Source organism: Heterodontus francisci, chromosome 3 (assembly GCF_036365525.1).
Source record: "Heterodontus francisci isolate sHetFra1 chromosome 3, sHetFra1.hap1, whole genome shotgun sequence".
In the NCBI taxonomy this organism is placed as follows: Eukaryota; Metazoa; Chordata; class Chondrichthyes; order Heterodontiformes; family Heterodontidae; genus Heterodontus; species Heterodontus francisci.
Genome location: NC_090373.1, coordinates 82012061 through 82036824, shown reverse-complemented (window position 1 = coordinate 82036824; position 24764 = coordinate 82012061). Strand labels below are relative to the sequence as shown.

The window sequence follows — 24764 nt, the reverse complement described above, 5'->3', positions numbered from 1 at the left end:
GAAGTGTGAATTTGTGTCTGAGGTTCTGCAAACACATTATTGTTTACTTTTGGGGGATGTGATAGCTCCACTGACTCCTGCATATGCAGTAAAAGTGATATTGCACTGCCATTTTGTTTGTATATTGGAATAAAAATTGTGAACCTCCAGGCTCCAATGGTTCCAATGTTCTTGAGGTTATTTTTATTCCTAGTTAAAAAAAAACACTTCACACCTGATTGGAAGTGGCACCTTTGAAACAGTTGTGTTGTGTGAAGTAATTTCTTTCTAGGGCAACAATGCTTTAATGTGCTGGAATGCTTTGAATATTTGAAGGTAAAATGGTTAATATTAAATTCAGCAATGTGCAATTTGTGCTGCTATACCAAATGCACTCGAATAGATTTGTCACAGACATGTGGGTCAAGAAATTATGGCACTCAAGGATTCGATATGGTGGGTGGTGTGTGCACGTTCATTCCACCTTGGAAGTGTGCCACCCACCATATTGGTAAAAGATCTGCATAAACATCCAGGGCTCACACCTCAATCAAGCGTTAGGCCCTTTGCATGTGCAATTATGAAGACTAACTCCTGTTTGAGGTATCCTCTGCAAAATTGTCTGTGACTGGCCACAGCATGCATCATACATGCTACGGTAATTATTCTTAACCCGTTGGCAGCCAAGCCAGCTATTCTAAGGGGCCGCTGGAGGCTGCCTCTGGAAAGGTAAGTCTTAATTTTTTTTTTACTTGCCTTAATGTGAATCGCCTTCCAAATCAGTATTAAATTAATGGACCACTGCTGGCTACCCCTCCCTCCACCTCCCAATTGCCTCCCCCACTTCTGGACTTTGCTTAGTACCTCCAGACAATTTTGGTGTCGCCTGGGACCTGCGAACTGTCTCTGGAGTCGCGCGGGTACCTGAAACTGAGGCTGGTGAACCAATTTCCTGTGGTCCTGCCACCGACCTCATTAAGCATATGCGGCATGCACAGCACAGGGCACAATCCAATTTCTAGGCGATAGAATTCTTTTCTGTGCAACTGACACTGCTCAAGCTGCAAAAACTAGATCTCAGTGGAAAGTAAGGTTAGAATTCGTCTGGTTTGCAAGTAGAACAACAATTATAAGTGGGTTTGTAAAAATTTCCTCTGAGTATTTGAAGCAAAGTCATGAACAACTTCTAGCAGAGCTAATTGACCAAACCAGTATACATAGAAACCAGACAGATTCTAATACCAGTTCTTTTTTAAGCATGATCTTCAACGTGTATTGTATGAGGAATTCATAAGGGTCTACTTCACAAGTTACAGTTCACAGCATTGACAAGAAAACCTCTACATGGTCATAGAGTCATTTATAGCATAAAAGGAGGCCATTCGGCCCATCGAGTGCATCTGTGACATATTTTATTAAAGCAGGTCCTAAGCCACAATGTGAATTGACTGATAAGCGGTCATATTTAAAATTAGAATTTCCATTTTAATTTCTAGTTCACCAGCACCAACTTTTATTAAAGACCATTAAATAGTAGGGATGGTGCAGGTAAATCGAAATATGATGCTGAACTATGCAATATTTTTTTATTTAATTTGTGGCAGACATTTGGCCTAAAGATTGTGGCAGACGAATGCTATTGAATTTACCTGGTACAACTCTAATATGAACATAAGAAAGCATGGAACAAGAAACGCATATTTATCCTATCGTGCCTCCTGTTCCCAAAGATCATTGTCATGCAGGCCCCCACTTGCCAAAAATGAAGCATATTAATTTTGTCATATGAACATTGATTTTAAACTTGCTGGGAAGAAGAGAAGACCTGTTACAAGGGTTGACAGACACTTAGCTGAAAGAAATTTGCCTACTAACAGACAGTTAGAAAAAGGACCATTCCCTGACACATTCAACTCAAAATGGATTTGATCACCAGACATTGAAGGTGTAAGGAAGAGCATTCCAGAGACGGCTAAGGTGATACAATCCACATAAGTCAGGACTGGTTAAACCAGCTGGTCACGTGACTAACTGGCTGGTCCAGGGTTTTTTGAACTAGCTACAGAGTTTTTGAACTCAAAGACTGTTTGCTGCTCTTGTCTGCTCCCATCTTTTTCTCACAAGCCTCTGAACCCACTGAGGACCCATGAACTTCAAGAGAGAAAAGTCTCCTACATCGAACAAGGTTTAAGAAGAATACTGGGCCCCAACGAAAAGCAAGACCTACCTACAATCAAGGACTTTACAGCAAGCTCAAAGAACAATAACCAAAACCATCTTTAGATATTGCCTCAAACTTTTTCACTTTATTTCTTCTGCTCTTTTCTGTCTGTATCTGCATGTGTGTATCGCATATGCATGCTAGTGTGGGCACATCGCGTATCCGTAGGCGTTAACCGAATTAGAGTTTAAGTTTAATAAAGTTCAACCTTTTTTCATTAAACCTAAGAAAACCTGTTTTGGCTAGTTTCTTTGCCTTATTATTGGAAGTTAGTGAACAAGGATTCACTAAAGGGGAGTTAAAAAAAATGGTGTGTTTAAAATTAAGCACTGTTATGGTAAGACCAGGTGAAGACTGAGAGGGAAACCGAGACACCTTTCTCACCTGGTAGTAACACCATAAATAATCATGTGCTCAAGGGAAAGATTTGTCCGTGTATAATCCCAAATTTAGAATGGTATTCAAGTTAAAATTCCTGAATATTAGTCCATGTCCCAGCCACAGTGAGTTCACAGCCTTGGCTGTCAGCCAGAATAACGTGGAGAATTGAACAGAAACAAACCTCAGTGAAGGAAAACTATTTTGGTCATTAATTCCTTAACAATGGAGTGGTACTAAATACATATCCAGAATAAGTCAGCTAGCCATTCAGATGGTTATCATCATATTAAAAAACAAAACAGTGCATATGGATGGTAACCTTAACCCATATCCAGTCAGTCTTATCTACAAAACAAATGTATTGCTATGAATCCCTATTTGTACCCCACACCAAATTTAAAATGGGGCCTCCTGTTATAAAGTTGATGTATATTAATCGGAGAATAACAAATTTTCAGAATTCACTGTTGGGGGGGATGACCTATCCTGGGAAAGCAGCAACAGCCAGGTCTGTGGCACCAAGGAGGGCTCTGCTGCACAGCAGGGGAGAAATAGGAGTGGAAGACCTATAGCGAAAGGTGGTTTCTATCGTAAGGGGCACATATAGGCGTTCCTGTGGCCGCAAACGTGACTCCAGGATGGTATGTTGCCTCCCTGGTGCTAGGGTCAAGGATGTCATGGAGTGGCTGCAGGACATTCTGAAGGGGGAGAGTGAGTAGCTAGAGGTTGTGGTACACATTGGTACCAATGACGTAGGTAGAAAAAGGGATGAGGTCCTGCAACAAGAATTTAGGAAGCTAGGTAGCAGATTAAAAAGCAGGACCTCAAAGGTTGTAATCTCTGGATTACTCCCGGTGCCACATGCTAGTGAGTTTAGAAATAGCAGGATACAGCAGATGAATGCTTGGCTGAGGAGATGGTGCAGGAGGGAGGGCTTTAGTTTCCTGGATCACTGGGTCTGTTTCTGGCAAAGGTGGGACCTGTACAAGTTGGACGGGTTGCACCTGAACCGGAATGGGACAAGCATCCTTGCTGGGAGATTTGCTAGTTCTGTTGGGGGGGGCGAGGGTTAAACTAATTTGGCTGGGGGATGGGATACAGAGTGGTGGTACAGTAGGGGGTCATATAGAACAGAAAGTGAGTCTGCCTGGAAGGCAGAGCAAATACAGACCTGGTAAGGCACAAGGGAAAAATGCAAGGTTGGATTGCATCTATTTCAATGCAAGGAGTCTTACTAATAAAGCAGATGAATTGAGGGCATTGATTAGCACATGGGATTATGATATTATTGCTATCACAGAGACATGGTTGAGGGAGGGACAGGACTGGCAGCTCAATATTCCAGGATAGAGAATCTTCAGGCGCGACAAGGGAGGGGATAGAAGAGGAGGTGGCATTGCACTGTTGATCAAGGAGTCAATTACTGCAGTAAGGAGGGATGATATCTTAGAAGGTTCCTCAAATGAGGCCATTTGGGTGGAACTTACAAACTAAAAGGGAGCAATCACTTGGTTGGATGTCTACTACAGGCCTCCAAACAGTCAGGAAGAGATAGAGGAGCAGATATGTAGGCAAATCTCTGAGAGGTGTTAAAATAATAGGGTAATAGTAGTAGGAGATTTCAACTTCCCCAATATTAACTGGGATAGTCTTAGTGCAAAAGGCTTAAAAGGGGCAGAATTCTTAAAATGCATACAGGAGAGCTTTTTGAGCCAGTATGTAGAAAGTCCTACAAGGGAAGGGTGTGTACTGGGCCTAATCATGGGAATGAAGTCAGACAAGTGGTAGAAGTGTCAGTGGGGGAGCATTTCGGGGATAGTGACCATAACTCTGTAAGATTTAAGGTAGTTATGGAAAAGGACAAAGAGAAACCAGAAATAAAGGGACTGAATTAGGGGAAGGCCGATTTCAATATGATAAAACAGGATCTGGCCAAAGTGGACTAGGAGTAGCTACTGGTAGGAAAGTCTACATCACATCAGTGGGAGTCATTCAAAAAGGAAATAGTGAGAGTCCAGAGCCAACATGGAACCGTTAAGGTGAAGGGTAGGACTAACAGGCCCAGGGAACCCTGGATGTCAAGGGATGTAGAGCATTGGATCAGGAAAAAAAGGAGGCTTACGGCAGATCCCAAGCACTGAAAACAGCGGAGGCAGTAGAGGAGAATAGAAAGTGTAGGGTGTCTCTTAAAAAAGTAATTAGGAGAGCGAAGAGGGGGCATGAAAAAACACTGGCAGGCAAGATAAAGGAAAATCCCAAGGCTTTTTTTCAATATGTTAAGGGTAAGAGGATAACCAGGGAAAGAGTAAGGCCCATTAGGGACCAATGTGGCAATCTTTGTGTGGAGCCGGAGGACATAGGTGAGGTTTTAAATGATTACTTTTCATAGGTGTTCACTGTGTAGTAGGACAATGTAGGTGTAGAGATCAGGGAGGGGCATTGTGATATATTTGAACATATTGTCATTGAAAGGGAGGAAATATTTGCTGTCTTAGCGGGCTTGAAGGTGGATAAATCCTCCGGCCCAGATGAGATGTATCCCAGGCTGTTATGTGAGGCAAGGGAGGAGGTAGCAGGGACTTTGACACAAATTTTCAAATCCTCTCAGGCCACAGGAGAGGCACCAGAAGACTGGAAGACAGCGAATGTGGTACCATTATTCAAGAAGGGTAGTAGGGATAAATCAGATAATTACAGGCAGGTGAGTCTAACATCAGTGGTTGGGAAAATATTGGAAAAAATTCTGAGGGACAGGATTAATCTCCATTTGGAGAGGCAGGGATTAATCAGGGATAGTCAGCATGGCTTTGTCTGGGGGAGACCGTGTCAGACTAACTTGATTGAATTTTTCGAGGAGGTGACTAGATGTGTAGATGAGGGTAAAGCAGTAGATGTAGTAGACATGGATTTCAGAAGGCTTTTGATAAGGTCCCGCATGGGAGATTGGTTAAGAAGGTAAGAGCCCATGGGATCCATGGCAATTTGGCAAATTGGATCCAAAATTGGCTTCGTGGCAGGAGGCAGAGGGTAATGGTCGAGGGCTGTTTTTGCAATTGGAAGCCTGTGACCAGTGGTGTACCACAGGGATCAGTGTTATGACCCTTGCTGTTTGTAGTGTACATTAATGATTTAGACGTGAATATAGGAGGTATGATCAGTAAGTTCGCAGATGACACGAAAATTGGTGGTGTTGTAAATAATGAGGAGGAAATCCTTGCTTTGCAGGGAGGTATAGATGGGCTGGTAAGATTGGTGGAGCAGTGGCAAATGGAATTTAATCCTGAAAAGTGTGAGATAATGCATTTTGGGAGGACTAACAAGGCAAGGGAATACACAATGGATGGTAGGACCCTAGTGACCTTGGTGTACTTGTCCATAGATCACTGAAGTAGATATGGTGGTTAGGAAGGCATATGGGATACTTGCCTTTATTAGCTGAGGCATAGAATATAAGAGCAGTGAGGTTATGTTGGAGCTGTATAAAACGTTAGTTCGGCCACAACTGGAGTACTGTGTACAGTTCTGGGCACCACGCTATTGGAAGGATGGTGATTGCACTGGAGAGGGTGCAGAGGAGACTCACCAGGATGTTGCCTGGGCTGGAGCATTTCAGCTATGAAGAGAGATTGAAAAGGCTAGGGTTGTTTTCCTTGGAGCAGAGAAGGCTGAGGGGGGACATGATTGAGGTGTACAAGATTATGAGGGGCATTGATAGGTTAGATAGGAGGAAACATTTTCCCTTAGCGGAGGAGTCAAGAACCAGGGGGCATAGATTTAGGGTAAGGAACAGGAGGTTTAGGGGAGATTTGAGGAAACCTTTTTTCACCCAGAGGGTGGTTGGAATCTGGAACGCACTGCCTGAAAAGATGGTGGAGGCAGGAACCCTCAACATTTAAGAAGTATTTAGATGACCACTTGAAACGCCATAGCATACAGGGCTATGGGCCAAGTGCAGGAATATGGGATTAGAATAGTTGGGTGCTGTATGGCCGGCACAGACACGATGGGCCGAAGGGCTTGTTTCTATGCTGTATAACTCTATGACTCTATTGGGAGCAGTTTAGAATTCAGCAAAGGAGGACAAACGGTTTGATTAAGAAGGGGAAAATAGAGTATGAGAGTAAGCTTGCAAAGAACATAAAAACTGACTGTAAAATCTTCTATAGATGTGTGAAGAGAAAAAGATTAGTGAAGACAAATGTGGGTCCCTTACAGTCAGAAACGGGGGAATTTCTAATGTGGAGCAAAGAAATAGCAGACCAATTAAATACATACTTTGGTTCTGTCTTCACAAAGGAGGACACAAATTACCTCCCAGAAATGTTGGGGAACATAGGGTCTAGTGAGAAGGAGGAGCGGTATGAAATCAGTATTAGTAGGGAAATGGTGTTAGGGAAATTGACGGGATTCAAGGCTGATAAATCCCCAGGGACTGATAATCCCAGAGTACTTAAGGAAGTGGCCCTAGAAATAGTAGATGCATTGCTGGTCATTTTTCAAAATTCTGTAGACTCTGGACGGATTGGAGGGTAGCTAATGTAACCCCACTATTTAAAAAAGGAGGTAGAGAGAAAACAGGGAATTATAGCCTGACATCAGTAGTGGGAAAAGTGCTACAGTCCATTCTAAAAGATGTAATAGCAGAGCACTTGGAAAACAATGACAGGATTAGACAAAGTCAACATGGATTTACGAAAGGGAAATCATGCTTGACAAATCTACTGGAATTTTTTGAGGCTGTTACTAGTAGAATAGATAAGGGAGAACCAGTGGATGTGGTGTATTTGGATTTTCAGAAGGCTTTCGATAAGGTCCCACATAAGAGATTAGCGTGCAAAATTAAAGCACCTGGGACTGGGGGTAAGGTACTGACATGGTTAGAGAACTGGTTGGCAGACAGGAAACAAAGAGTAGGAATAAACGGGTATTTTTCCGAGTGGCAGTAAGTGACTAGTGGGGTACCGCAAGGATCATTGCTAGGACCCCAGCTATTCACAATATATATTAATGATATATTTGAGGGAATTAATAGATAGATTGGGAATGGGGGAGGTGCAGCGAGACCTGGGAGTCCTTGTGCACCAGTTGCTGAAAGTAAGCATGCAGGTGCAGCAGGCAGTTAAGAAGGCAAATGGTCTGTTGGCTTTCATTGTGAGAGGATTCGAGTACAGGAGCAAGGATGTCTTGCTGCAATTATACAAGGCCTTGGTGAGACCACATGTGGAATATTGTGTGCAGTTTTGGTCTCCTTATTTGAGGAAGGATGTTCTTGCTATGGAGGGAGTGCACCGAAGGTTCACCAGACAGATTCCTGGGATGGCAGGACTGACGTCTGAAGAGTGATTGAGTCGATTAGGCTTGTATTCGCTAGGGTTTAGAAGAATGAGAGGGAATCTCATAGAAACCTACAAAATTCTAACAGAACTGGACAGACGAGATGTAGGAAGGATGTTCCCGATGGCGGGTGAGTCCAGGACCAGGGGTCACAGTCTAAGGATAAGGGGTAAGCCATTTAGGACTGAGATGAGGAGAGATTTCTTTACCCAGAGAGTGGTGAACCTATGGAATTCTCTACCACGGAAAGTAGTTGAAGGCAAATCATTAAATATATTCAAGAAAGAGTTAGATATAGTTCTTAGGGTTAAACGGATCAAGGGATATGGGAAGAAAGCTGGAAAAGGGTACTGAGTTTGGATGATCAGCCATGATCGTATTGAATGGCAGTGCAGGCTCAAAGGGCCGAATGGCCTACTCCTGCTCCTGTGTTTCTATGAATGGTCATCTCATTGACCCTGACACTATGACTTGTGTTCCATAGCCACATGCAGCTCTAGAGAGCTTGTTTCTCATTGGTAGTTTATCAAATCAGTTGACTCACTTATTGTTTGGGGTATGATTTTGTCCAAAGCGAGCATGAACATAGCCTCATTGGAGCGGTGGTGGTGGGGGGGAGCCTGGGAAAATGATTTGAGGGAGAGGGTACTTTCGGGGGAGATGTGCCACAGTTTTTAAAGCTTTAAAGTTCTCAAATGAGAATGCCTGCATGAAAAGTAAATGAGGATTATCCACGGAACTTCTGTGTTCTTTGGACATGTCCTGTTATTCAGAAATACTAAGGATGTACTTTGAAGTGGATAACAGCAATTGCAGCAGTCACAAGTGATGTCCTCAAGGCTTAAGCACATTTGTCACTCAAATCATTTATCCAGACCCTCATTCCCCAACCTCAAGATGTTCATCCTTGTGGATAAAATCATGCCGTACAATGAGTGAATCAATTGATTTGATAAACTACCACCAAGAAACAACTGCTTTACTCAATGTTCTGTTTAACTGATCCCAAACATTCATGACTATGAGCTGAATTTTGTTAGCGAATATCAAGTCCCGCTGCCGTGGCCGAAAGCAGGAGGTGATGCTGTGCCAACGGGCAGCAGGACCCTGGGGCAACAATTTACCAGCAGAGGCCAATTAAGAGGCTGGTGCCTGGGCCGCCGTCCATTTGGCCACCAGGGATTGGGCACTTAACTGGCTTAACTGGCCATCCAGCGGGTGGTCAAGTTACTGAGGTTCCTGCCACTGGTAATATGCCATGGTGGTGGGAAGACGTCGGACTCCCCTCCCAACACCTTCCCCACCATATTACCAGCCCTCTCACCTCCCAGCCCATTGCCATCGGTCTGGTGAAATTCAGCCCTTTGTCTCCTCCTTGATTTCCCCACCTCCATGTGCTAAACTTATTTTGTTGTTTGCAATTAGGGCTGGATCTCGGCGGTGAGGGGAAAAAATACCAGCCTGCCTGCGCCGCCTGCACGCTAAAGAGCTGCCACGATCTTTAAACGCGGCGGCTCATTTTAAATAGTCAGGGCGGCCCGCACCCAATCCCATGGAGCGGGTGGGCTGTCTGTCCCCAGCAATACGTCAGCTGCCTGTGCACAGGTGCAGATGCCGTTTTTAAAGGGCAGCCAGCCTTGCTGGGATATTTACATTTTTAGAGAGCTATCCCACAGAATTAATTAAATAAAGTTCCGCTGGGAGGATCGGGCCAGGCCCTGCTGGCGTTGAGATCCGTGGCGGGCCTCATCCGGAGCCATCTTCAGCCTCCCCACCCCAGCCACGGATCACGACATCGAGGGCTCCTTAAAATCCAGGCCTTACTCTGTACTCTCGAGCTACAGGACCGATGGGGCAGTCTTGGGTGACAGTACTGTCAAGGATGATCCAATTTAATTAATCTGTTTTTCTAGCTGCGGTACTAAAAATTACAGAATGTTCGAACTAGTTTTTCTATGACCAGTGGATAGTGATGAATATTGATTTTATATCTCTACAGCTTTACTCAGGAATGTAAAGTAACTTGCATTTGTACATTTTATCTTTTACATTCTTTTATCATGGATTTATTTCCATCTGTTATTTTTAGGAAAGAATTTTAGTTTAGCTTAAATATACTTTAATGTCATCAATGTGTTCCTGTTTTAAAATAGATGTTTCAATTGTTCACTTACTAATGATACCAAATTTTTACCAAGTAAAACTCAAAGAAAAACTAGTACTCAATCTCACTGCCTCTTCCAAAGTTTGAAATGTGTTAAACTTAAGACAGCAATTTATTTGTGTCATGCCAGGCCCCCATCTGCCAAGAATGTGGCACATTAATTTTGTCGTGAACATTGATTTTAAACAGTTACTGGAGTGAAGAAGACTTGTTAAACAGATCAGCCGTGGCTGGAAAAGATATTTGCATATTAACAGACAGTGCGTGGACGGACAAAGCAGCCATTCCCTGACATTCAACCCACAATGGACTTTTGATCACCAGATGTTGAAGGTGGGGGAGCTCGCATTCCAGGTTGACTAAGGTGGCCGAATACACAAATGGACATGGTCAAACCAGCTAGTCACATGACTAACCTGCTGGGCAACTTGAGTTTCTTGAATTTGTACAAACAGTTTGGGCAGAAAGCTGTTTGCTCCTGGACTGAGAAAATCTCTCTCCTGTCTGCTCCCATCTCTTTCTCACAAGCCTCTAAGTCCACTGAAGACACATGAACCCCAAGAGAGAAAAGTTTCCTATAGCAAACAAGGTTTAAGAAGAATACTGGACCCCAGCGAAAAGGAAGATCTACCTACAATCAAGGACTCTATAGTGAGCTCCAAGAGCCGTAACAACAACTCTTCAGATATTGCCTCAAACCTTTCCATTTTATTTTTCTGCTCTCTTCTGTCTCTATTTGCATGTGTGTATCGCGTATGCATGCCAGTATGGGGCGTGGCATGTATCCGTAGGCATTAACTGAATTAGAATTTAAGTTTCATAAATTTCAGCTTTTCTTCTTTAACCTTAAGAAAGCCTGTTTGTACTGGTTTCTTTGCCTTGTACTTGGAAAGCAGTGAACAAGGATTCACCAAGGGAAGCTAAAAACACCGTGTGTTTAAAATTAAACCCTGTTCCAGTAAGACCAGGTGAAGGCTGAAAGGGAGCCCTGGACCTCTTTCTCACCTGGTCGTTACATTTGTTAGAGTAAATGTTCTGCTTTTCTCCCAAAGTTGCCAGCCAACGCAAAAACATACAGTGACGTTGGTCTAAACAACCTGATGCAATAATAAATTTGATCCCAATTTTACCATGTTTAACAATTTCTCCACACTGCTGCCTTGAATATCCAAAATAAATACAAACAGTGCCAGTTCCTGAATATCTCCAAGACTTTTTCAATGTGAATACATTCTGCATTGGTAGCAAAAAGCAATACTATATTAAAAAGAATACTGTGAAAATGGTTGGACCATGCTAGAACAGCTTTAAAACAACCTAGCCCATTGCTTTGTACTCTCATCCTCTGTTGGTGATCTGGAAACTTGCAAATATTTGGATTATGTGAAATCATGTACTCTCTCTTCTATGAAGAAAATGCCACATAGTCCAAGCATTTTATTTGAAGAATGGGATGAGGGATTTTAGTTACAAGGTTAGGTTGGAAAAGCTGGAGCAAAGAAAATTGAAGGGAGATTTAATAGAGGTGGACAAGATTATGACATGCTTAGGTAAGTTAGATAAGGAAAAACTGTCCCCAGTTACTAATGGTACAAGGACTAGGGGACACAGATTGACAGTTTGGGCAAGAGATGCAAGGGGAATTTGAAGAAAAGCTTTTTTACACAGCAAGTGGTAGTGACCTGGAACTCGCTGCCCATGTGGGTGATAGAAGCAGAGATGAATGATTTCAAAAGGAAATTAGATGGGTACTTGAAGGAAATAAACTTGCAGGGCTATGGGGATCAAATGGGGGAGTGGGACTGACTGGATTGCTCTGCCATGAGCTGATATGGACTCAGTGGGCTGAATGGTCTCCTTCTATGCCTTAAGTGACTCTGTGACTCTATAACTTGATTACTGTTAATTCAGTTATGTTTCTTCAATGTAGGTGGACATCAATGAAGCTTCTAGTGAAATGGTGGCAGCTCCAAAGTGCCAGTCTTCCCAGGAGTCATCAGCACAGGTGCACAATGGAGATGTGGAAAGTAACCAGCAAAACATGGGGAACTCCCAGCAGTTTGGAGAAAGGAGTGTTCCTGAAAATGGTGACCGTGGAAAATCTGCCCTTGAGGCTCAGAACTTAAAAGATCAAGAGTCCAATGAAGAAAGCACAAGTCTGGATGGAGATATTGAAATAGATTTGGAGATGGAGAATGGATGTTATACCCCAAAAGATGGACTGGATTCTGAAAAGGGAGAAATTGAGAAGGTACCATCTGCTCTCAGAAAGAAATACAAAAAGCGACAACTTGAAGCTGCTGAAAAAGGTTTGAAAACTTTTTAATAAATCTATATCCTTACATCTTAAGTATTGCAACCAGAGCTCAAAATTAGCTATGGCTCAGATACCCTATATAAAATCATACCTGAAAAAGTCACAAACAGCTCAAGTTTTTGGGGTTTCTTAGATCGTTTTTATTAAGTTATTTCCAATTGAAAGGTCTGCCCCCATTGCCTCAGTGTAACCTGGAACAGGGCTTCTAAAACAAGCATTAAACTTTCTAAAGCAAAATTGTTTTTGAGACAAAAATCTGAGCCTGAATATACTCACATGGAGAACTGATGCGACTGAGTTACGCTTAATGTTTGGGAAAATAATGTTTATACAGTTAAGTAATTCTTTTGAAAAACTAACTCTCGAAAGTCTGTGTTGTTGCTACTAGAATTAGCAATGAATAACTGGGATTAGTTTTTGTTTTCATCGTAATTGTTCATCCCAGAACCAACAATCATCAGGCACAGTCTCTAGATAAACTATTATAGCTAACTTGTAAGGTGGACCACAATAGTATGTTTTTGTAGTACAGTGTCATCAGGACCCATTGATTTAAAAGGCTCTCACTGTCAGCCATGCACGATACAAAATATGTTTCTGCCTTACATAGAACAAGATTGTGCTAATGTATATTCATTGCTTGTCAAACATTTTCTGGGAACGGAATATATTACATATCTGAAAAACAGATCTGTTATGGCTTAGTGCAAGTTGTTATGCATTGTCCTTTAACTTTAACCAAGGTTCTTTTTCACCTAAAAGTTTACTAGTATACCTTCAACTACTTTACGACAGGGAGGAGTTTGGTCTAGTAAAACTCCCTCACTATTGGAAGCAATGCAGGAAAGCTCCTTTACACAAATTGAGACATAACATTTCTCAGTAAGCAAATGTGAATAATGGTAACCCACGAAACAACAATCAGTACATCATAAGAAGGAAATATCCTGCCTGACCAAACACATTAATTTTCTTGGCGAAAGTGACATCCCAAGTGGTCTGTGTAAAATGACATGGATCACTTGGACTGCCAGAAAATCTTTAACAAAGTTATTTACACAAGACATATAAGCATAAGCTGATAGGAATTCAAAACAGACAAAAAGGTCAAGAAATTAGCTGAAGGAAAGAATGATGATAATACACTGGGCAGGTGCAGTCGAATCTGATGAGGCAACCAAGGACCTAAAGAATGAGCTGGCAATAAAAATCTGCAAGTGGACGGCATAGTCATTTAAAATTCAGTCCTAATTGGAAGAAAAAATTGGCAATATGCATGGGGATAATTTGGATCCGTGCAGAATCACAGCTATTTTGAGGCTCAGGACACCAGTGAGTTGTGTACCGTGAATGGGTGTCCCACTACAGCTCACTGTTCACCAGTGGAGGATCCTGAGCCAATCGCTAGGCAGATTGGCCCAACAGGGAAAGGATCGCAAAAACTGGGTGAGCACAGGATGGCAAGCCTCCAATGTTAGTCACCAAGACAGAAGGGAGACACTCGAGAGTGGAAATGCTGTAGAAAATAGCTACCAAGAGTGATCTCTAGTGTCCTGAAAGATTGGAGAAATCTGGGCTCTTCCTCCTTGAAAGATGACTGAGGGTGATCTTATAGAAATATATGATGGTACATGATAAAATTGCCTACCACTGGGACATACACTTGTAACCAGTACCTTGCTGAACACCAAGAGTGCAAGGAAGAGAATAACTGCATAATTACTTTTTTCCACCTTAATTATATTATCTAAATATGAAAAGATGAAGTTTCCACATTTGATTAAATTCCATTACTGTATGGGACCAGAAACAAGTTGGCCTTTGACAATGATACTTTAATACAACCCCATGGAAAACAAAATCGAAGAAAGTATAACTGTCTCACTTCTGGTAAGATTCTTTCTGCTTGGACAAAGTCACAAAAATAATGGCGATGAAATTCCTCCTGCTGATAATTTCACCCCATGCAGAGGCTGTGGTGCCAAAATATTTTCCTGAATGACAGGCATTGTGTGATATTCAATTTTAGATTAATAGGTTAAGAACTTGGCTTTAGGTATACATTTCATTAGAGTCACACCCATAGACAAAAATTTAAGTAAATTTGTGTGACTGACTGGGAATTTTAATTCCTGGAAGCAACCTTTAGACGAGTGATGTAATACCTTTAGAGATTTCCACTACTAGCAGTTTAATTCAGTAATTGTATTATAGTTTGGTGTGGAAATTTATTTACATTTAAACAAAAGAAGCAGAGTAACCCTGTGTGAAATGAAATGTTTTTTGGATTCAGAGTATATAAGTGTTGGCAGTGTGCACAATGTTCATCTTAGCCATTCCCCAGATTTATGTCAGTTAAGAGCTAAATGTTGAGATTGGATTGGTCACTATGAAACGAATAGTTTTTAAAATTCATTCTCAGGATATGGGCATCGCTAGTAAGGCAGGCATTTATTGACCATCCATGGTTGTCCTGAGGAGCTGATTGTGAACTACCTTCTTGAACTGCTACAGTCTATGTGGTGAAGGTCCTCCCACAATGCTGTTAGATAGGGAATTCTAGGATTTTGACCCAGTGTTAATAAAGGAACAATATATGTCCAAGTTAAGATGGTCACTTTCATCTCACCTCTGGAGTTCAGCTCTTGTGTCCATATATAGTTCGGAGCTGAGTAGTGCTGGCAGATCTTCAATTGAGCATCGGTGAGTAGGTTATTGGTGAGCATGTCGATAGCACTATCGATGACTCCTTCCATTACTTGGCTGATGATTGGAAGCATGTTCATAGGATGATAATTGTACCTGAGGATTTCTTTTAATTTTTTAATTTTCATGGAGACATATATATATATCGCTTTTATTTCCAGCTCCAGCTGAGCAGTGCCAATTGTGTCTATTGCACCAGTGATATAGGGAATGTAATGAGTTCTTTATGTTCTCTGATGCAACATAAAAGAGACGCATGGAGTCCAGTTGGTTGAAGATCTCAAAACAGATTTATTGGAGCTAAATTATTATATACGGTACAGAGCAAACTATTGACAGAACCTTACTTTGGGCATTACAGTTGCAGAGTGACCCTGACTTCAAGTCACATGACTACATCCTGGTACTTCACTTATTAGCATAGAAAGATCTTAAAGGGACATCACTCTTAAAGGCTATCATACAACAGGGAAAGGGCACATACAGGCAGGAGCTGGCAGCCCTGACAGGAGAGCAGCAGAGTCATGTTAGAAATTCATTTGTGGGTGTCAATTTTAAGGGTTCCAAAATTATGCCAATTACCTGGTGGTGCCATTTCCCATGTTCAGCAGTGGGAGCACATTGAAGAAATTGAGAGCCCACAAAATACGAGTGCTGCATTGAAGACACTTTTTCAGGCATTTTGGAGATTGTTTTCTGAAAGGGAAATGCCATTATCAGTATAGCAGAAGCAATTTAGTATAACAGTAGCTTTATTTTGTTATAGTACTTTTTTACTGCAATTGCCACCAATTTCATTTGTGGCCTATTATTTGCAGTTTTTCAATTTATTTTCAACCTTTTTTTTAAAGCAGTGTCTTGTGTCCACCTCAATTTAAATTGACAGAACCACCGAAATGAAGCTCGGTCTCCTGCTAGGTATCGCTCTTTATTTGCTGGTTTTGGAGGACAAAAGAGTGGACGTGAGAAGGCAGCTTCCTGCTCCAGCCGTTACCATACCACCTACAGACCAAGGCGCACAAATACCTATGCATGTCTGAGAAGATCTGCCATCATCAGTCATCATCATTCAATAGGAAGGTAGACAGTGAAATATTAGGAGGGTAAAAGCAGCTACCAGGATCATGGTCTAACATGCTGTTGAAATGTTAGAACAAAGACTCACGTGCTTGACCAGTTTAGGAGTTGGTGGGGGTGAGGGGAGGTGAGGAAGGTGTTGATCTCAAAAGAAGACACTGAGAACAAGTGAAAGGGGGAACTATAATGGCTGCTGCAGAGTTTTAGTGCATGCCTCCTGGAATGAAGGTGATCCACTACTTCCTTGGTCTGGATCATGAGATGGCCCTGGAACTCCTGGCAGCACATCTAAAACTGTGATGGCTGCCTGGAACATCGAATGTCATCTGTAGCACCTCTAGAGTAAATCTTCCAGAATTGTGCCCTCAAAAAGAACAGTCCTGATCTGTCCCTTCTTGCTTCCATCCTCAAATGGTAACATGACTTTAGGTTTGTTAATTTGCATCCCTGTTTTAACTGCACTCAGCAGCTTTTTAAACAGCTGGTGATTGGTCAGATTACCGCCGCACGTGCACAGTGTGCTCCTGCCACATTTGCCAACTTGTAGAATGGAGTACGGTAATTATTAAAATAAACTGATGACACAGTATCAGAGACGACCAGCTTGCTATGCTACTTGACCACTACCTGTGCCATGCATTGAGGTTCCATTAGCACTGTGGCAGGTGCACATAATTGGCCTTAATTCACAATTCATGTAAGAATCAACAGCTCAGAACTGGAAACTATTCAATTAGTAGACACATAGTATACTTTAAATTGGCAAATTGTTGGTGAATGAATCACAAATAGTGATTGTACTGACAACAATATAAAATAAGGGATATTGCTGTTGTAAATGGACATTGTGCCTGATTAAGACAGTGAGTAGCTGAACCACACAGACTGGGAAACTCACAGCTTTTGATTCCAAGTCTACACCAAGTTAACTAATCCCAGTCGGTCCCAGGGGCTTTGTATTGCTAATTGCTGTTCAGCAGCCTTTGCTGGAAGTGTACACACATTGACATCATGTGAGCACAGGATTGGGCTCAGCTGTAATACCCACAGAGTCAAATAGGCTGTCAAACTTTACTGTCTCGGCTACAAAATGAAGATATGCTGTTTGCAGTGAAACTATCCCAGCAAGGAGTCAATGCCTTCAAGAAAAGGAGAGAAAATTGACAAGGAAAAGCCAGAAAAAAGTGCATTCTTTTCAAAACTGCTTGCCAAATCTTCTATGCCTATTTGTAAAACACTGCTGCATGATTATACAGTGAAAAATAATGCAAGGGTGTTTCAGTAGTTCTCCCTTCCCATGACAAAGACAGTTCCCTTTAAAGACTTAGTGTTGCTGTGTTTTATGGATACTTCTGATTTCTGAATGCTCATAAATAATGATTTTGCCTGGTGCTACCCTAATTTTGAAGGCAAGTTACACATCAGTGACAATAGATAAGCCAGACTAAGATACATTGCAGTTCGTTGCTAATTATTGTGCAGAAACCAATCATATGAAACCAACTGATCTCTTTTTAGAAATAAATGCTGGTAAGTATAAAGAAAACTCACAATAATGATAGGCAGTAATACTACAAAGGGAGAATGTTTCCAATTGGCATACTGCTAGTAACATGAGTTACATCAGGAGTCTGTCTACCCTCAATAGAGAATAACATGTGTTCCAAATCTTTCCATTCTCACCTCGTCTTTTATCACTAGTGGCAAGAAGGTATCGTTTAGGTTTCGTAGAGGATGTGTGCTCGTCTTCGTGAGGGTAGAGCAACAATTTAGTATGAAAGTGCTGAAACTATATGAGTGAGGTCAGGTTAATGCCATCTCATTTGCAGTTATGTTATATTTACCTGCCACTGTGAACTTGGGATGAACTCCCAACATTTACCATAGAGACCAGTACAATTATACCGGCCTGAGTAGATTGTAGACATATTGTGTCAGCTCCAGTGGCTTGACTTAAACTGGAGCAGAAAATGCACTTGCAACCACATTTTTGAAGGATCTGAGGACCATTTCCAGGGAAATTATATGTGATAGTGCTATGCTACTGATTTAGTGCCAGATTTATACCAGTAATTGCACAAACCTGCCACAAAAAATTTGTATTATAACAATATAATTGATGCAGTTTTAGATGTTTCTCTCTTCGTGGAGCAGCAACCCATGGCCTAGATAACTTCAGATAGCCACAAGGCATGCACCTGCTCTAAATGGTAGCCTGCAGCAATTTTTTAAAAAGTTGATTGGAAAATTAAGGCTCATCATATTTTGAATTTCATTTTTAAACCCTGAAAGTCTTCTTCAGAAGCTTATGCCTCCACAACAGTTTGGGCTGATAAGTGGCAAGTAACATTCACGCCACACAAGTGCCAGGCAATGACCATCTCAAACAAGAGAGAATCTAACCATCTCCACTTGACATTCAAGGGCATTACCATTGCTGAATCCCCTGCTATCGACATCCTGAGGGTTACCATTGACCAGAAACTGAACTGAACCAGTCACATAAATACTGTGGCTACAAGAGCAGGTCAGAGGCTAGGAATTTTGCAGTGAGTAACTCACCTCCCGTCTCCCCAATGCCTGTCCATTTACAAGGCACAAGTCAGGAGTGTCATGGATGCTCTGCACTTGCACGGATAGTGCAGCTCCTACAACATTCAAGAAGCTCGACACCATCCAGGATAAAACAGCCCAATTGATTGGCACCCCATCCACCACCTTCAACATTCACTCACTTCACCACTGACATACAGTGACAGCAGTGTGTACCATCTACAAGATGCACTGCAGCAACTCACCAGGGCTGTTTTGAACAGCACCTTCTAAACCTCTGACCTCTACCACCTAGAAGGACAAGGGCAGCAGATGCATGGGAACACCAGCACCTGCATGTTCCCCTCCAAGCCACCATCCTAACTTGGAACTATATCGCCGTTTCTTCATTGTTGCTGAGTGAAAATCCTGGAACTCCCTCCCTAACAGCACTGTGGATGTACCTACCCCACATGGACTGCAGTGGTTCAAGAAGGTGACTCACCACCACCTTGTCATGGGCAGTTAGGGATGGGCAATAAATGCTGGCCTCGCCAGCGATGCCAAATCCCATGAATTAATAAAGAAAAAGTCATGTGCAGATACTCCGGGAGGATGCTGAAACTGGGAAACTAAGATACATAATGAAAATTATTAAAACTCAATGCCAGAGGGAAAGTTAACATTTCTTAGAGCAGCAGTTTTATTATTAGGTTGCAAAATTCAATTGCCAAACAATGGGAGAGAGAAGGAAAGGAAGAAAATAATGATAATATGTCATATCATGGATATATTATTAATGAATCAGATTATGATTCAGGCTTTGTCCCAAGACTTTTTACTTGTGTTCACAACAGAAAGGTAATTTCCATAAGCATACCAAGTGTCTAATGAACTGAAAAGCATATAATTATTTACGCCATGAATGTGAAATAATGCCAGTCATATAGTCATAGAGTTATGCATCATAGAAACAGGCCCATTGTGTCTGTGCCAGCCATCAAGCACCTAACTATTCTAATCCCATTTTCCAGCACTTCGCCCGTAGTCTTGTAAGCTATGGCATTTCAAGTTCTCATCTAAGTATTTCTTAAATGTTGTGAGGGTTCCTGCCTCTACCACCTCCTTCAGGCAGTGCGTTCCCGATTCCAACCACCCTCTGGGTGAAAATATTTTTCCTCAAATCCCCTCTAAACATCCTGCACCTTACTTTAAATCTATGTGCCCTGGTTATTGACACCTCCACTAAGGGAAAACGTTTCTTCCTATCTAATCTATCAATGCCCCTCATAATTTTGTTTACCTCAATCATGTCCCCCCTCAGCCTTCTCTGCTCTAAGGAAAACAACCCTAGCCTTTTCAATCTCTCTTCATAGCTGAAACTCTCCAGCCCAGGCAACATCCTGGTGAATCTCCTATGCACCTTCTCCAGTGCAATCACATCCTTCCTATAGTGTGGTGCTCAGAACTGTATACAGTACTCCAGCTATGGCCTAACTAGCGTTTTATACAGCTCCATCATAACCTCCCTGCTCTTATATTCTATGCCTCAGCTAATAAAGACAAGTATCCCATATGCCTTCTAAAAATTGTTCGTGTATTGACAATTATCTTTTATTTATGATATACACTAGGCAATAAATGGGATACTTAACATGTTCCGCTGTCAACTCCAAAAGTCTATATATATAGATATATAAATAGAGAAAGATATTTTGCAATAATTTATGATTTATGCTGAGATTCTCACACCTCAAACTGAGATCCTAACGACACCACAATCAGCTTGAAAGACAAGTGGAAATTCGGTGTGACGTGTGCATGCTCCAGCAATTCTAGTTAAGTGTAGATGCAGTTTGCTAGAGAAGGTACAGGTTAATCCCTGAATGAGAGTAGGGAATCCTCCAGATATTAATTCCTACCACAGGAAACTGCACTTGGAGCTGTAGTTCATTCACTAGAATAAACTGGCACTGGCGATGCTTAGTACAGAATGTGCCAATTGGCATGTTCAAACTCCTAATGGCTCCCAAAGGAATGTACATTGGAAAATCAAACTACTCTCACTCAGCAAGACTTGCATCTAGATTTTTATGCCTTGTATTAATGAATAAGAAAGCTTTTCCAAAAATATCAATGCTTGCCAAATTGTGTACCTCTTAATCCCTGTCATATTTGTCACATCTTGGACATGTTAGAAAGCACTCTTCTCTGCAACGTTTGGGCATAAAAATGACATCAGAACCATTTCACTGTGAGATTATCCGGGGATTCATTTCTGCAAATTTAATCTTAAACCTATTTTCACAGCCGAGTTATCAACTAAGATGCAAAATACAAAGGTTTTGGTTCTCTATTGCTGGACAACCAAATTAAAAGTGAGTGCCCATTTTCTCCTAAACGTTTTACGTTTTTACCAATGTACAGTTAGCATCATGACTGAAAAAATGCTCAAAATTACTTGAATTTTTTGATAAACATTGCCTTTAGTGATTTCTAATAAACTCATTTAAAACATTTTGAAGTCCATTAATGTCTTTTGTGGCAGTTCAAAAATTCTTCTAAAGGCAGTTGTTGTTCGTACAATGCTAATGTGCATCATTTCCTCAAGGTTGGAAAATGAACATTCTTGTTGTGCAAATAGAAGATATTGGGAAGAATTGGTGGTTTACTGGAAAATAAACCACTGAATGGTGTTAAGCAGATATAGTGAGAGTGAGTGATACCCACTGACTGATTTGCTGTTCCATTCTTTACCAACTCCAAATATATATCTTCTTGAATCCACATTAAGGCTTATTTGATAATTTCATTGAAGTTACTTTTCAAAGAGAAACAGCCTAATTGGGTAGATTTCCTACTTGTTAACGGGATGTAAAACTGGTATTGCGGATTGGCCGCCCATTATAGAAACTTCCAATTTTTTTGTTACCTTTCTAAAGCTTCCTATTATTTTACCCCTCTCCATTAGTTCCCACCCACCCTCCACCCCTCACCCCCACTCCAATTTTCTGTCTCTTTGGAGTCCATCTTCTCTTATCTGTCCTGTAAAATATACCCTTGAATGTGGTTCTGGAAAGATCAGATTATTTGCTGAAAAGCTGGATAGGTGAGGTTGATCTAATAGGCCTTGTTGGTCCTCATGGCCTTTCTTCTTCCTAAAATAAAAATCTTTTGTTTAAAGTAGCTAGAGATAGATGTTGTAACAAAGATTTCAAAATTATAGATAAAAAGGAAAACATCTGCAAATGCTGGAATTCTGAAATAAAAACAACTGTTCCATCAACATCCATAAAAAGAAAATACAGATTAATGTTTCTGATGTGGATCATTTCAAAATTGTAAATACTGGAAAATATCAGCCGGACGCTTTAAAAGCTGCCCTTAGGAAGCATTAAATTGGCACAAACAAGGAGAGAGAAGGCTCCAAGTCTTTCAGAAACTGCACTGGAGGCCTCGGTAGAGGAGGTGGAAAGGAGAACATATGTCCTGTATCTGCAGGGGGCCAGTAGGCCCTCCAGACACATGTTCAGGAGGTAGTGAAAGCAGATAGCCATCGAGGTCAATGCCAGGAGTCAAGCCCCAAGGGCTTCGATGTAGTGCTACGAGAAATTCCATGACTTCACACGAGTGGTCAAGGTCAGTGAAAGCATCTTCAAATGTTATATTCTACCAGTTGCACCACTGGCCTCAGACATTGGTCAATTTACCATACCCTCATCACTCATCTACCAGCAATCTCTATCAATCAGGACTCATACCTGATATTCATGTACTCCACCCCACCCTCACATTCCGAGCATTGCTGTAAGTCTCACATCCACATCTCATTGCTTGTATATACTGCCAGCTATTCAACCATGGCAGCCACATCAGCCAAGCAGATTGCATGACACTCACTGACACACTTCCCTCTCTCTTGCAGGACAAGGTGGCACATAACCGGAGACAGCAGGATAACTGTAGGGGGATAGATGCATCTCCCATGGAGGAGATAATACTGGCCCTTATTGGGGCATCCATTGCTGAGGTTGTGGCCAGTGGCAGGGCTGAAACCATAGAAGATGATGATATCCTCTAACATAACCCTCCTTCTCAAATCCCAATTTCCCCTCATCTTACACTCTCTTTTGACATACAAGGTGCAGATGGTGTAAACATGTACCTCTTACTTTCCCCACCTCCCCGCACCACAACTTGACCAGTGTGCCTTTCTCCTTTCAAATATACAAGATGTGCAACCTGGCCAGGCAGTGGAGGACCAGCAAGAAGACAGTGATGATGAAAATGCATCATCACTCGATTTCACACTCTGATCCATACAGGATAGCATACAAGCAGGATCTGCCCATTTTATGACACTGGGCACGAATGGCCTGCTGCCAGGGCAGGGGGAAAAGATGGCACAGATACCAGCTTGCTGGAGGCTGAGGTTGCATACAAGTTCTGCTGCAAAAGACTCAGATGAACACTTTAGGGCAGCCTGCAGAACAATGTTGATGCACAACAAAATGTTTGGTCCATTGGGAAACCTGCCAGAAAGCCAGCGGTCAATGTCACAGTACATGGAGGAGTCCAGCACCAACTTGGCACATGGCCTTGCACAGAGCTTGCCCTGCTCTGAGGCTGCAGTTGTGGCTGCAGCAGGTAGCAGATTTCATTGAGGATGTCCTCACTGAAGCGTAGCCAACTCACAAATTGTGCCTCAGCTTGCAATGCTGATTTAAGCCAGAGCTGCCATTTTAGAGTTCAGTGCTCCAGCTAACACCCTCTCTTAACTTTGCACGGCTGAACACACATTCAGCATGGGAAATTTCTCCTCGGCACCCTAGGTGGCTATGGCCTCCTGTTGAGAGCCCTTCTCCCCTGATCTTCCTCCAGCTTCTTTCAGCAGCTCGTCTTGCTCTGTGTAGCCTTTGCAAGTCATGTTGCATTCCAAGGGGAATGCCTACTAGTGCATCCATGTCTGGGAGCAAACGATTGTGTCCAGAAACCTTGAAGTCAGCAAAAAGTCCTTCAGCACTGCCACAGTACTCCCTGTACACCTTTGTAACTTCAAACAATACAAACTATACAAAGTACTAAACACTTGTAGCACCAACAGCCGAAAGGAATCAACCAGCAACTAAACTATAAGTAGAACATAAGAACATCATAAATAGAAGCTGGAACATGCCATTTGGCCCTTCGAGCCTGTTGTGACATTCAGCAAGGTCATGGCTGATCTTCTACCTCAACTCCGCCTTTCCGCACTATCCCTATATTTCTTAATTCCTTGAGTACCTGTCTTGAATATACTCAACGTCTGAACATCCACAGCTCTCTGGGATAGAGAATTTCTCCTTATCTCAGTCCTAACTGGCTGACCCCTTAGATTCCCTAGCCAGGGAAACATTTTCTCAGCATCTACCCTGTCAAACCCCTTAAGAATCTTATATGGTTCAATTAGATCACCTCTTATTCTAAACCCCAGGGAATATAAACCTAGTCTACTCAATCTCTCCCCTTTTGGACAATCCCCTCATCCCAGGTAAAATAAAAGCAAAATACTGCAGATGCTGGAAATCTGAAATAGAAACAAGAAATGCGGGAAATACTCAGCAGGTCTGGCAGCATCTGTGGAGACAGAAGCAGAGTTAACCTTTCATGTCAGTGACCCTTCTTCAGAACTAGTAAACCTCTGTTGCACTCTCGAGAGAGCAAGTATGTCTTTCGTTCGATAAAGAGACCAAAACTGTACACAGTACTCCAGGTGTGGCCTCACCAATACCCTGTATAATTGTAGTAAGACTTCTTTACTCTTATTCTCCAATCCCTTTGTAACAACAGCTAATGTACCATTTGCCTTCATAATTGCTTGCTGTCCCTGCATGTTAACTTTCTGTGATTCATGTACAAGGACGCCCAGGTCCCTCTGAATGTAAACATTTCCCAGTCTCTCTCCATTCAAAAAAATGCTGCTTTTTTATTCCTACCAATGTGGATAATTTTACATTTCACCACGTTTTATTTCATCTACCATGTTCTTGCCCACTCGCCCAACCAGTCTATAT

General features: G+C 41.9%; 1 protein-coding gene across 7 annotated transcripts in view; it reads left to right on the top strand.

The window, feature by feature from the left end:
• dnmt3ab (DNA (cytosine-5-)-methyltransferase 3 alpha b) overlaps positions 1-24764 on the top strand; it is a 718146-nt gene that overhangs the window by 223150 nt on the left and 470232 nt on the right. For all 7 annotated transcript variants that reach the window (XM_068023838.1, XM_068023830.1, XM_068023822.1 and 4 more), the window contains exon 5: positions 12010-12388. In XM_068023838.1, the coding sequence (XP_067879939.1) occupies positions 12010-12388 (379 nt within the window). The remainder of the gene's footprint in view (positions 1-12009; positions 12389-24764) is intronic.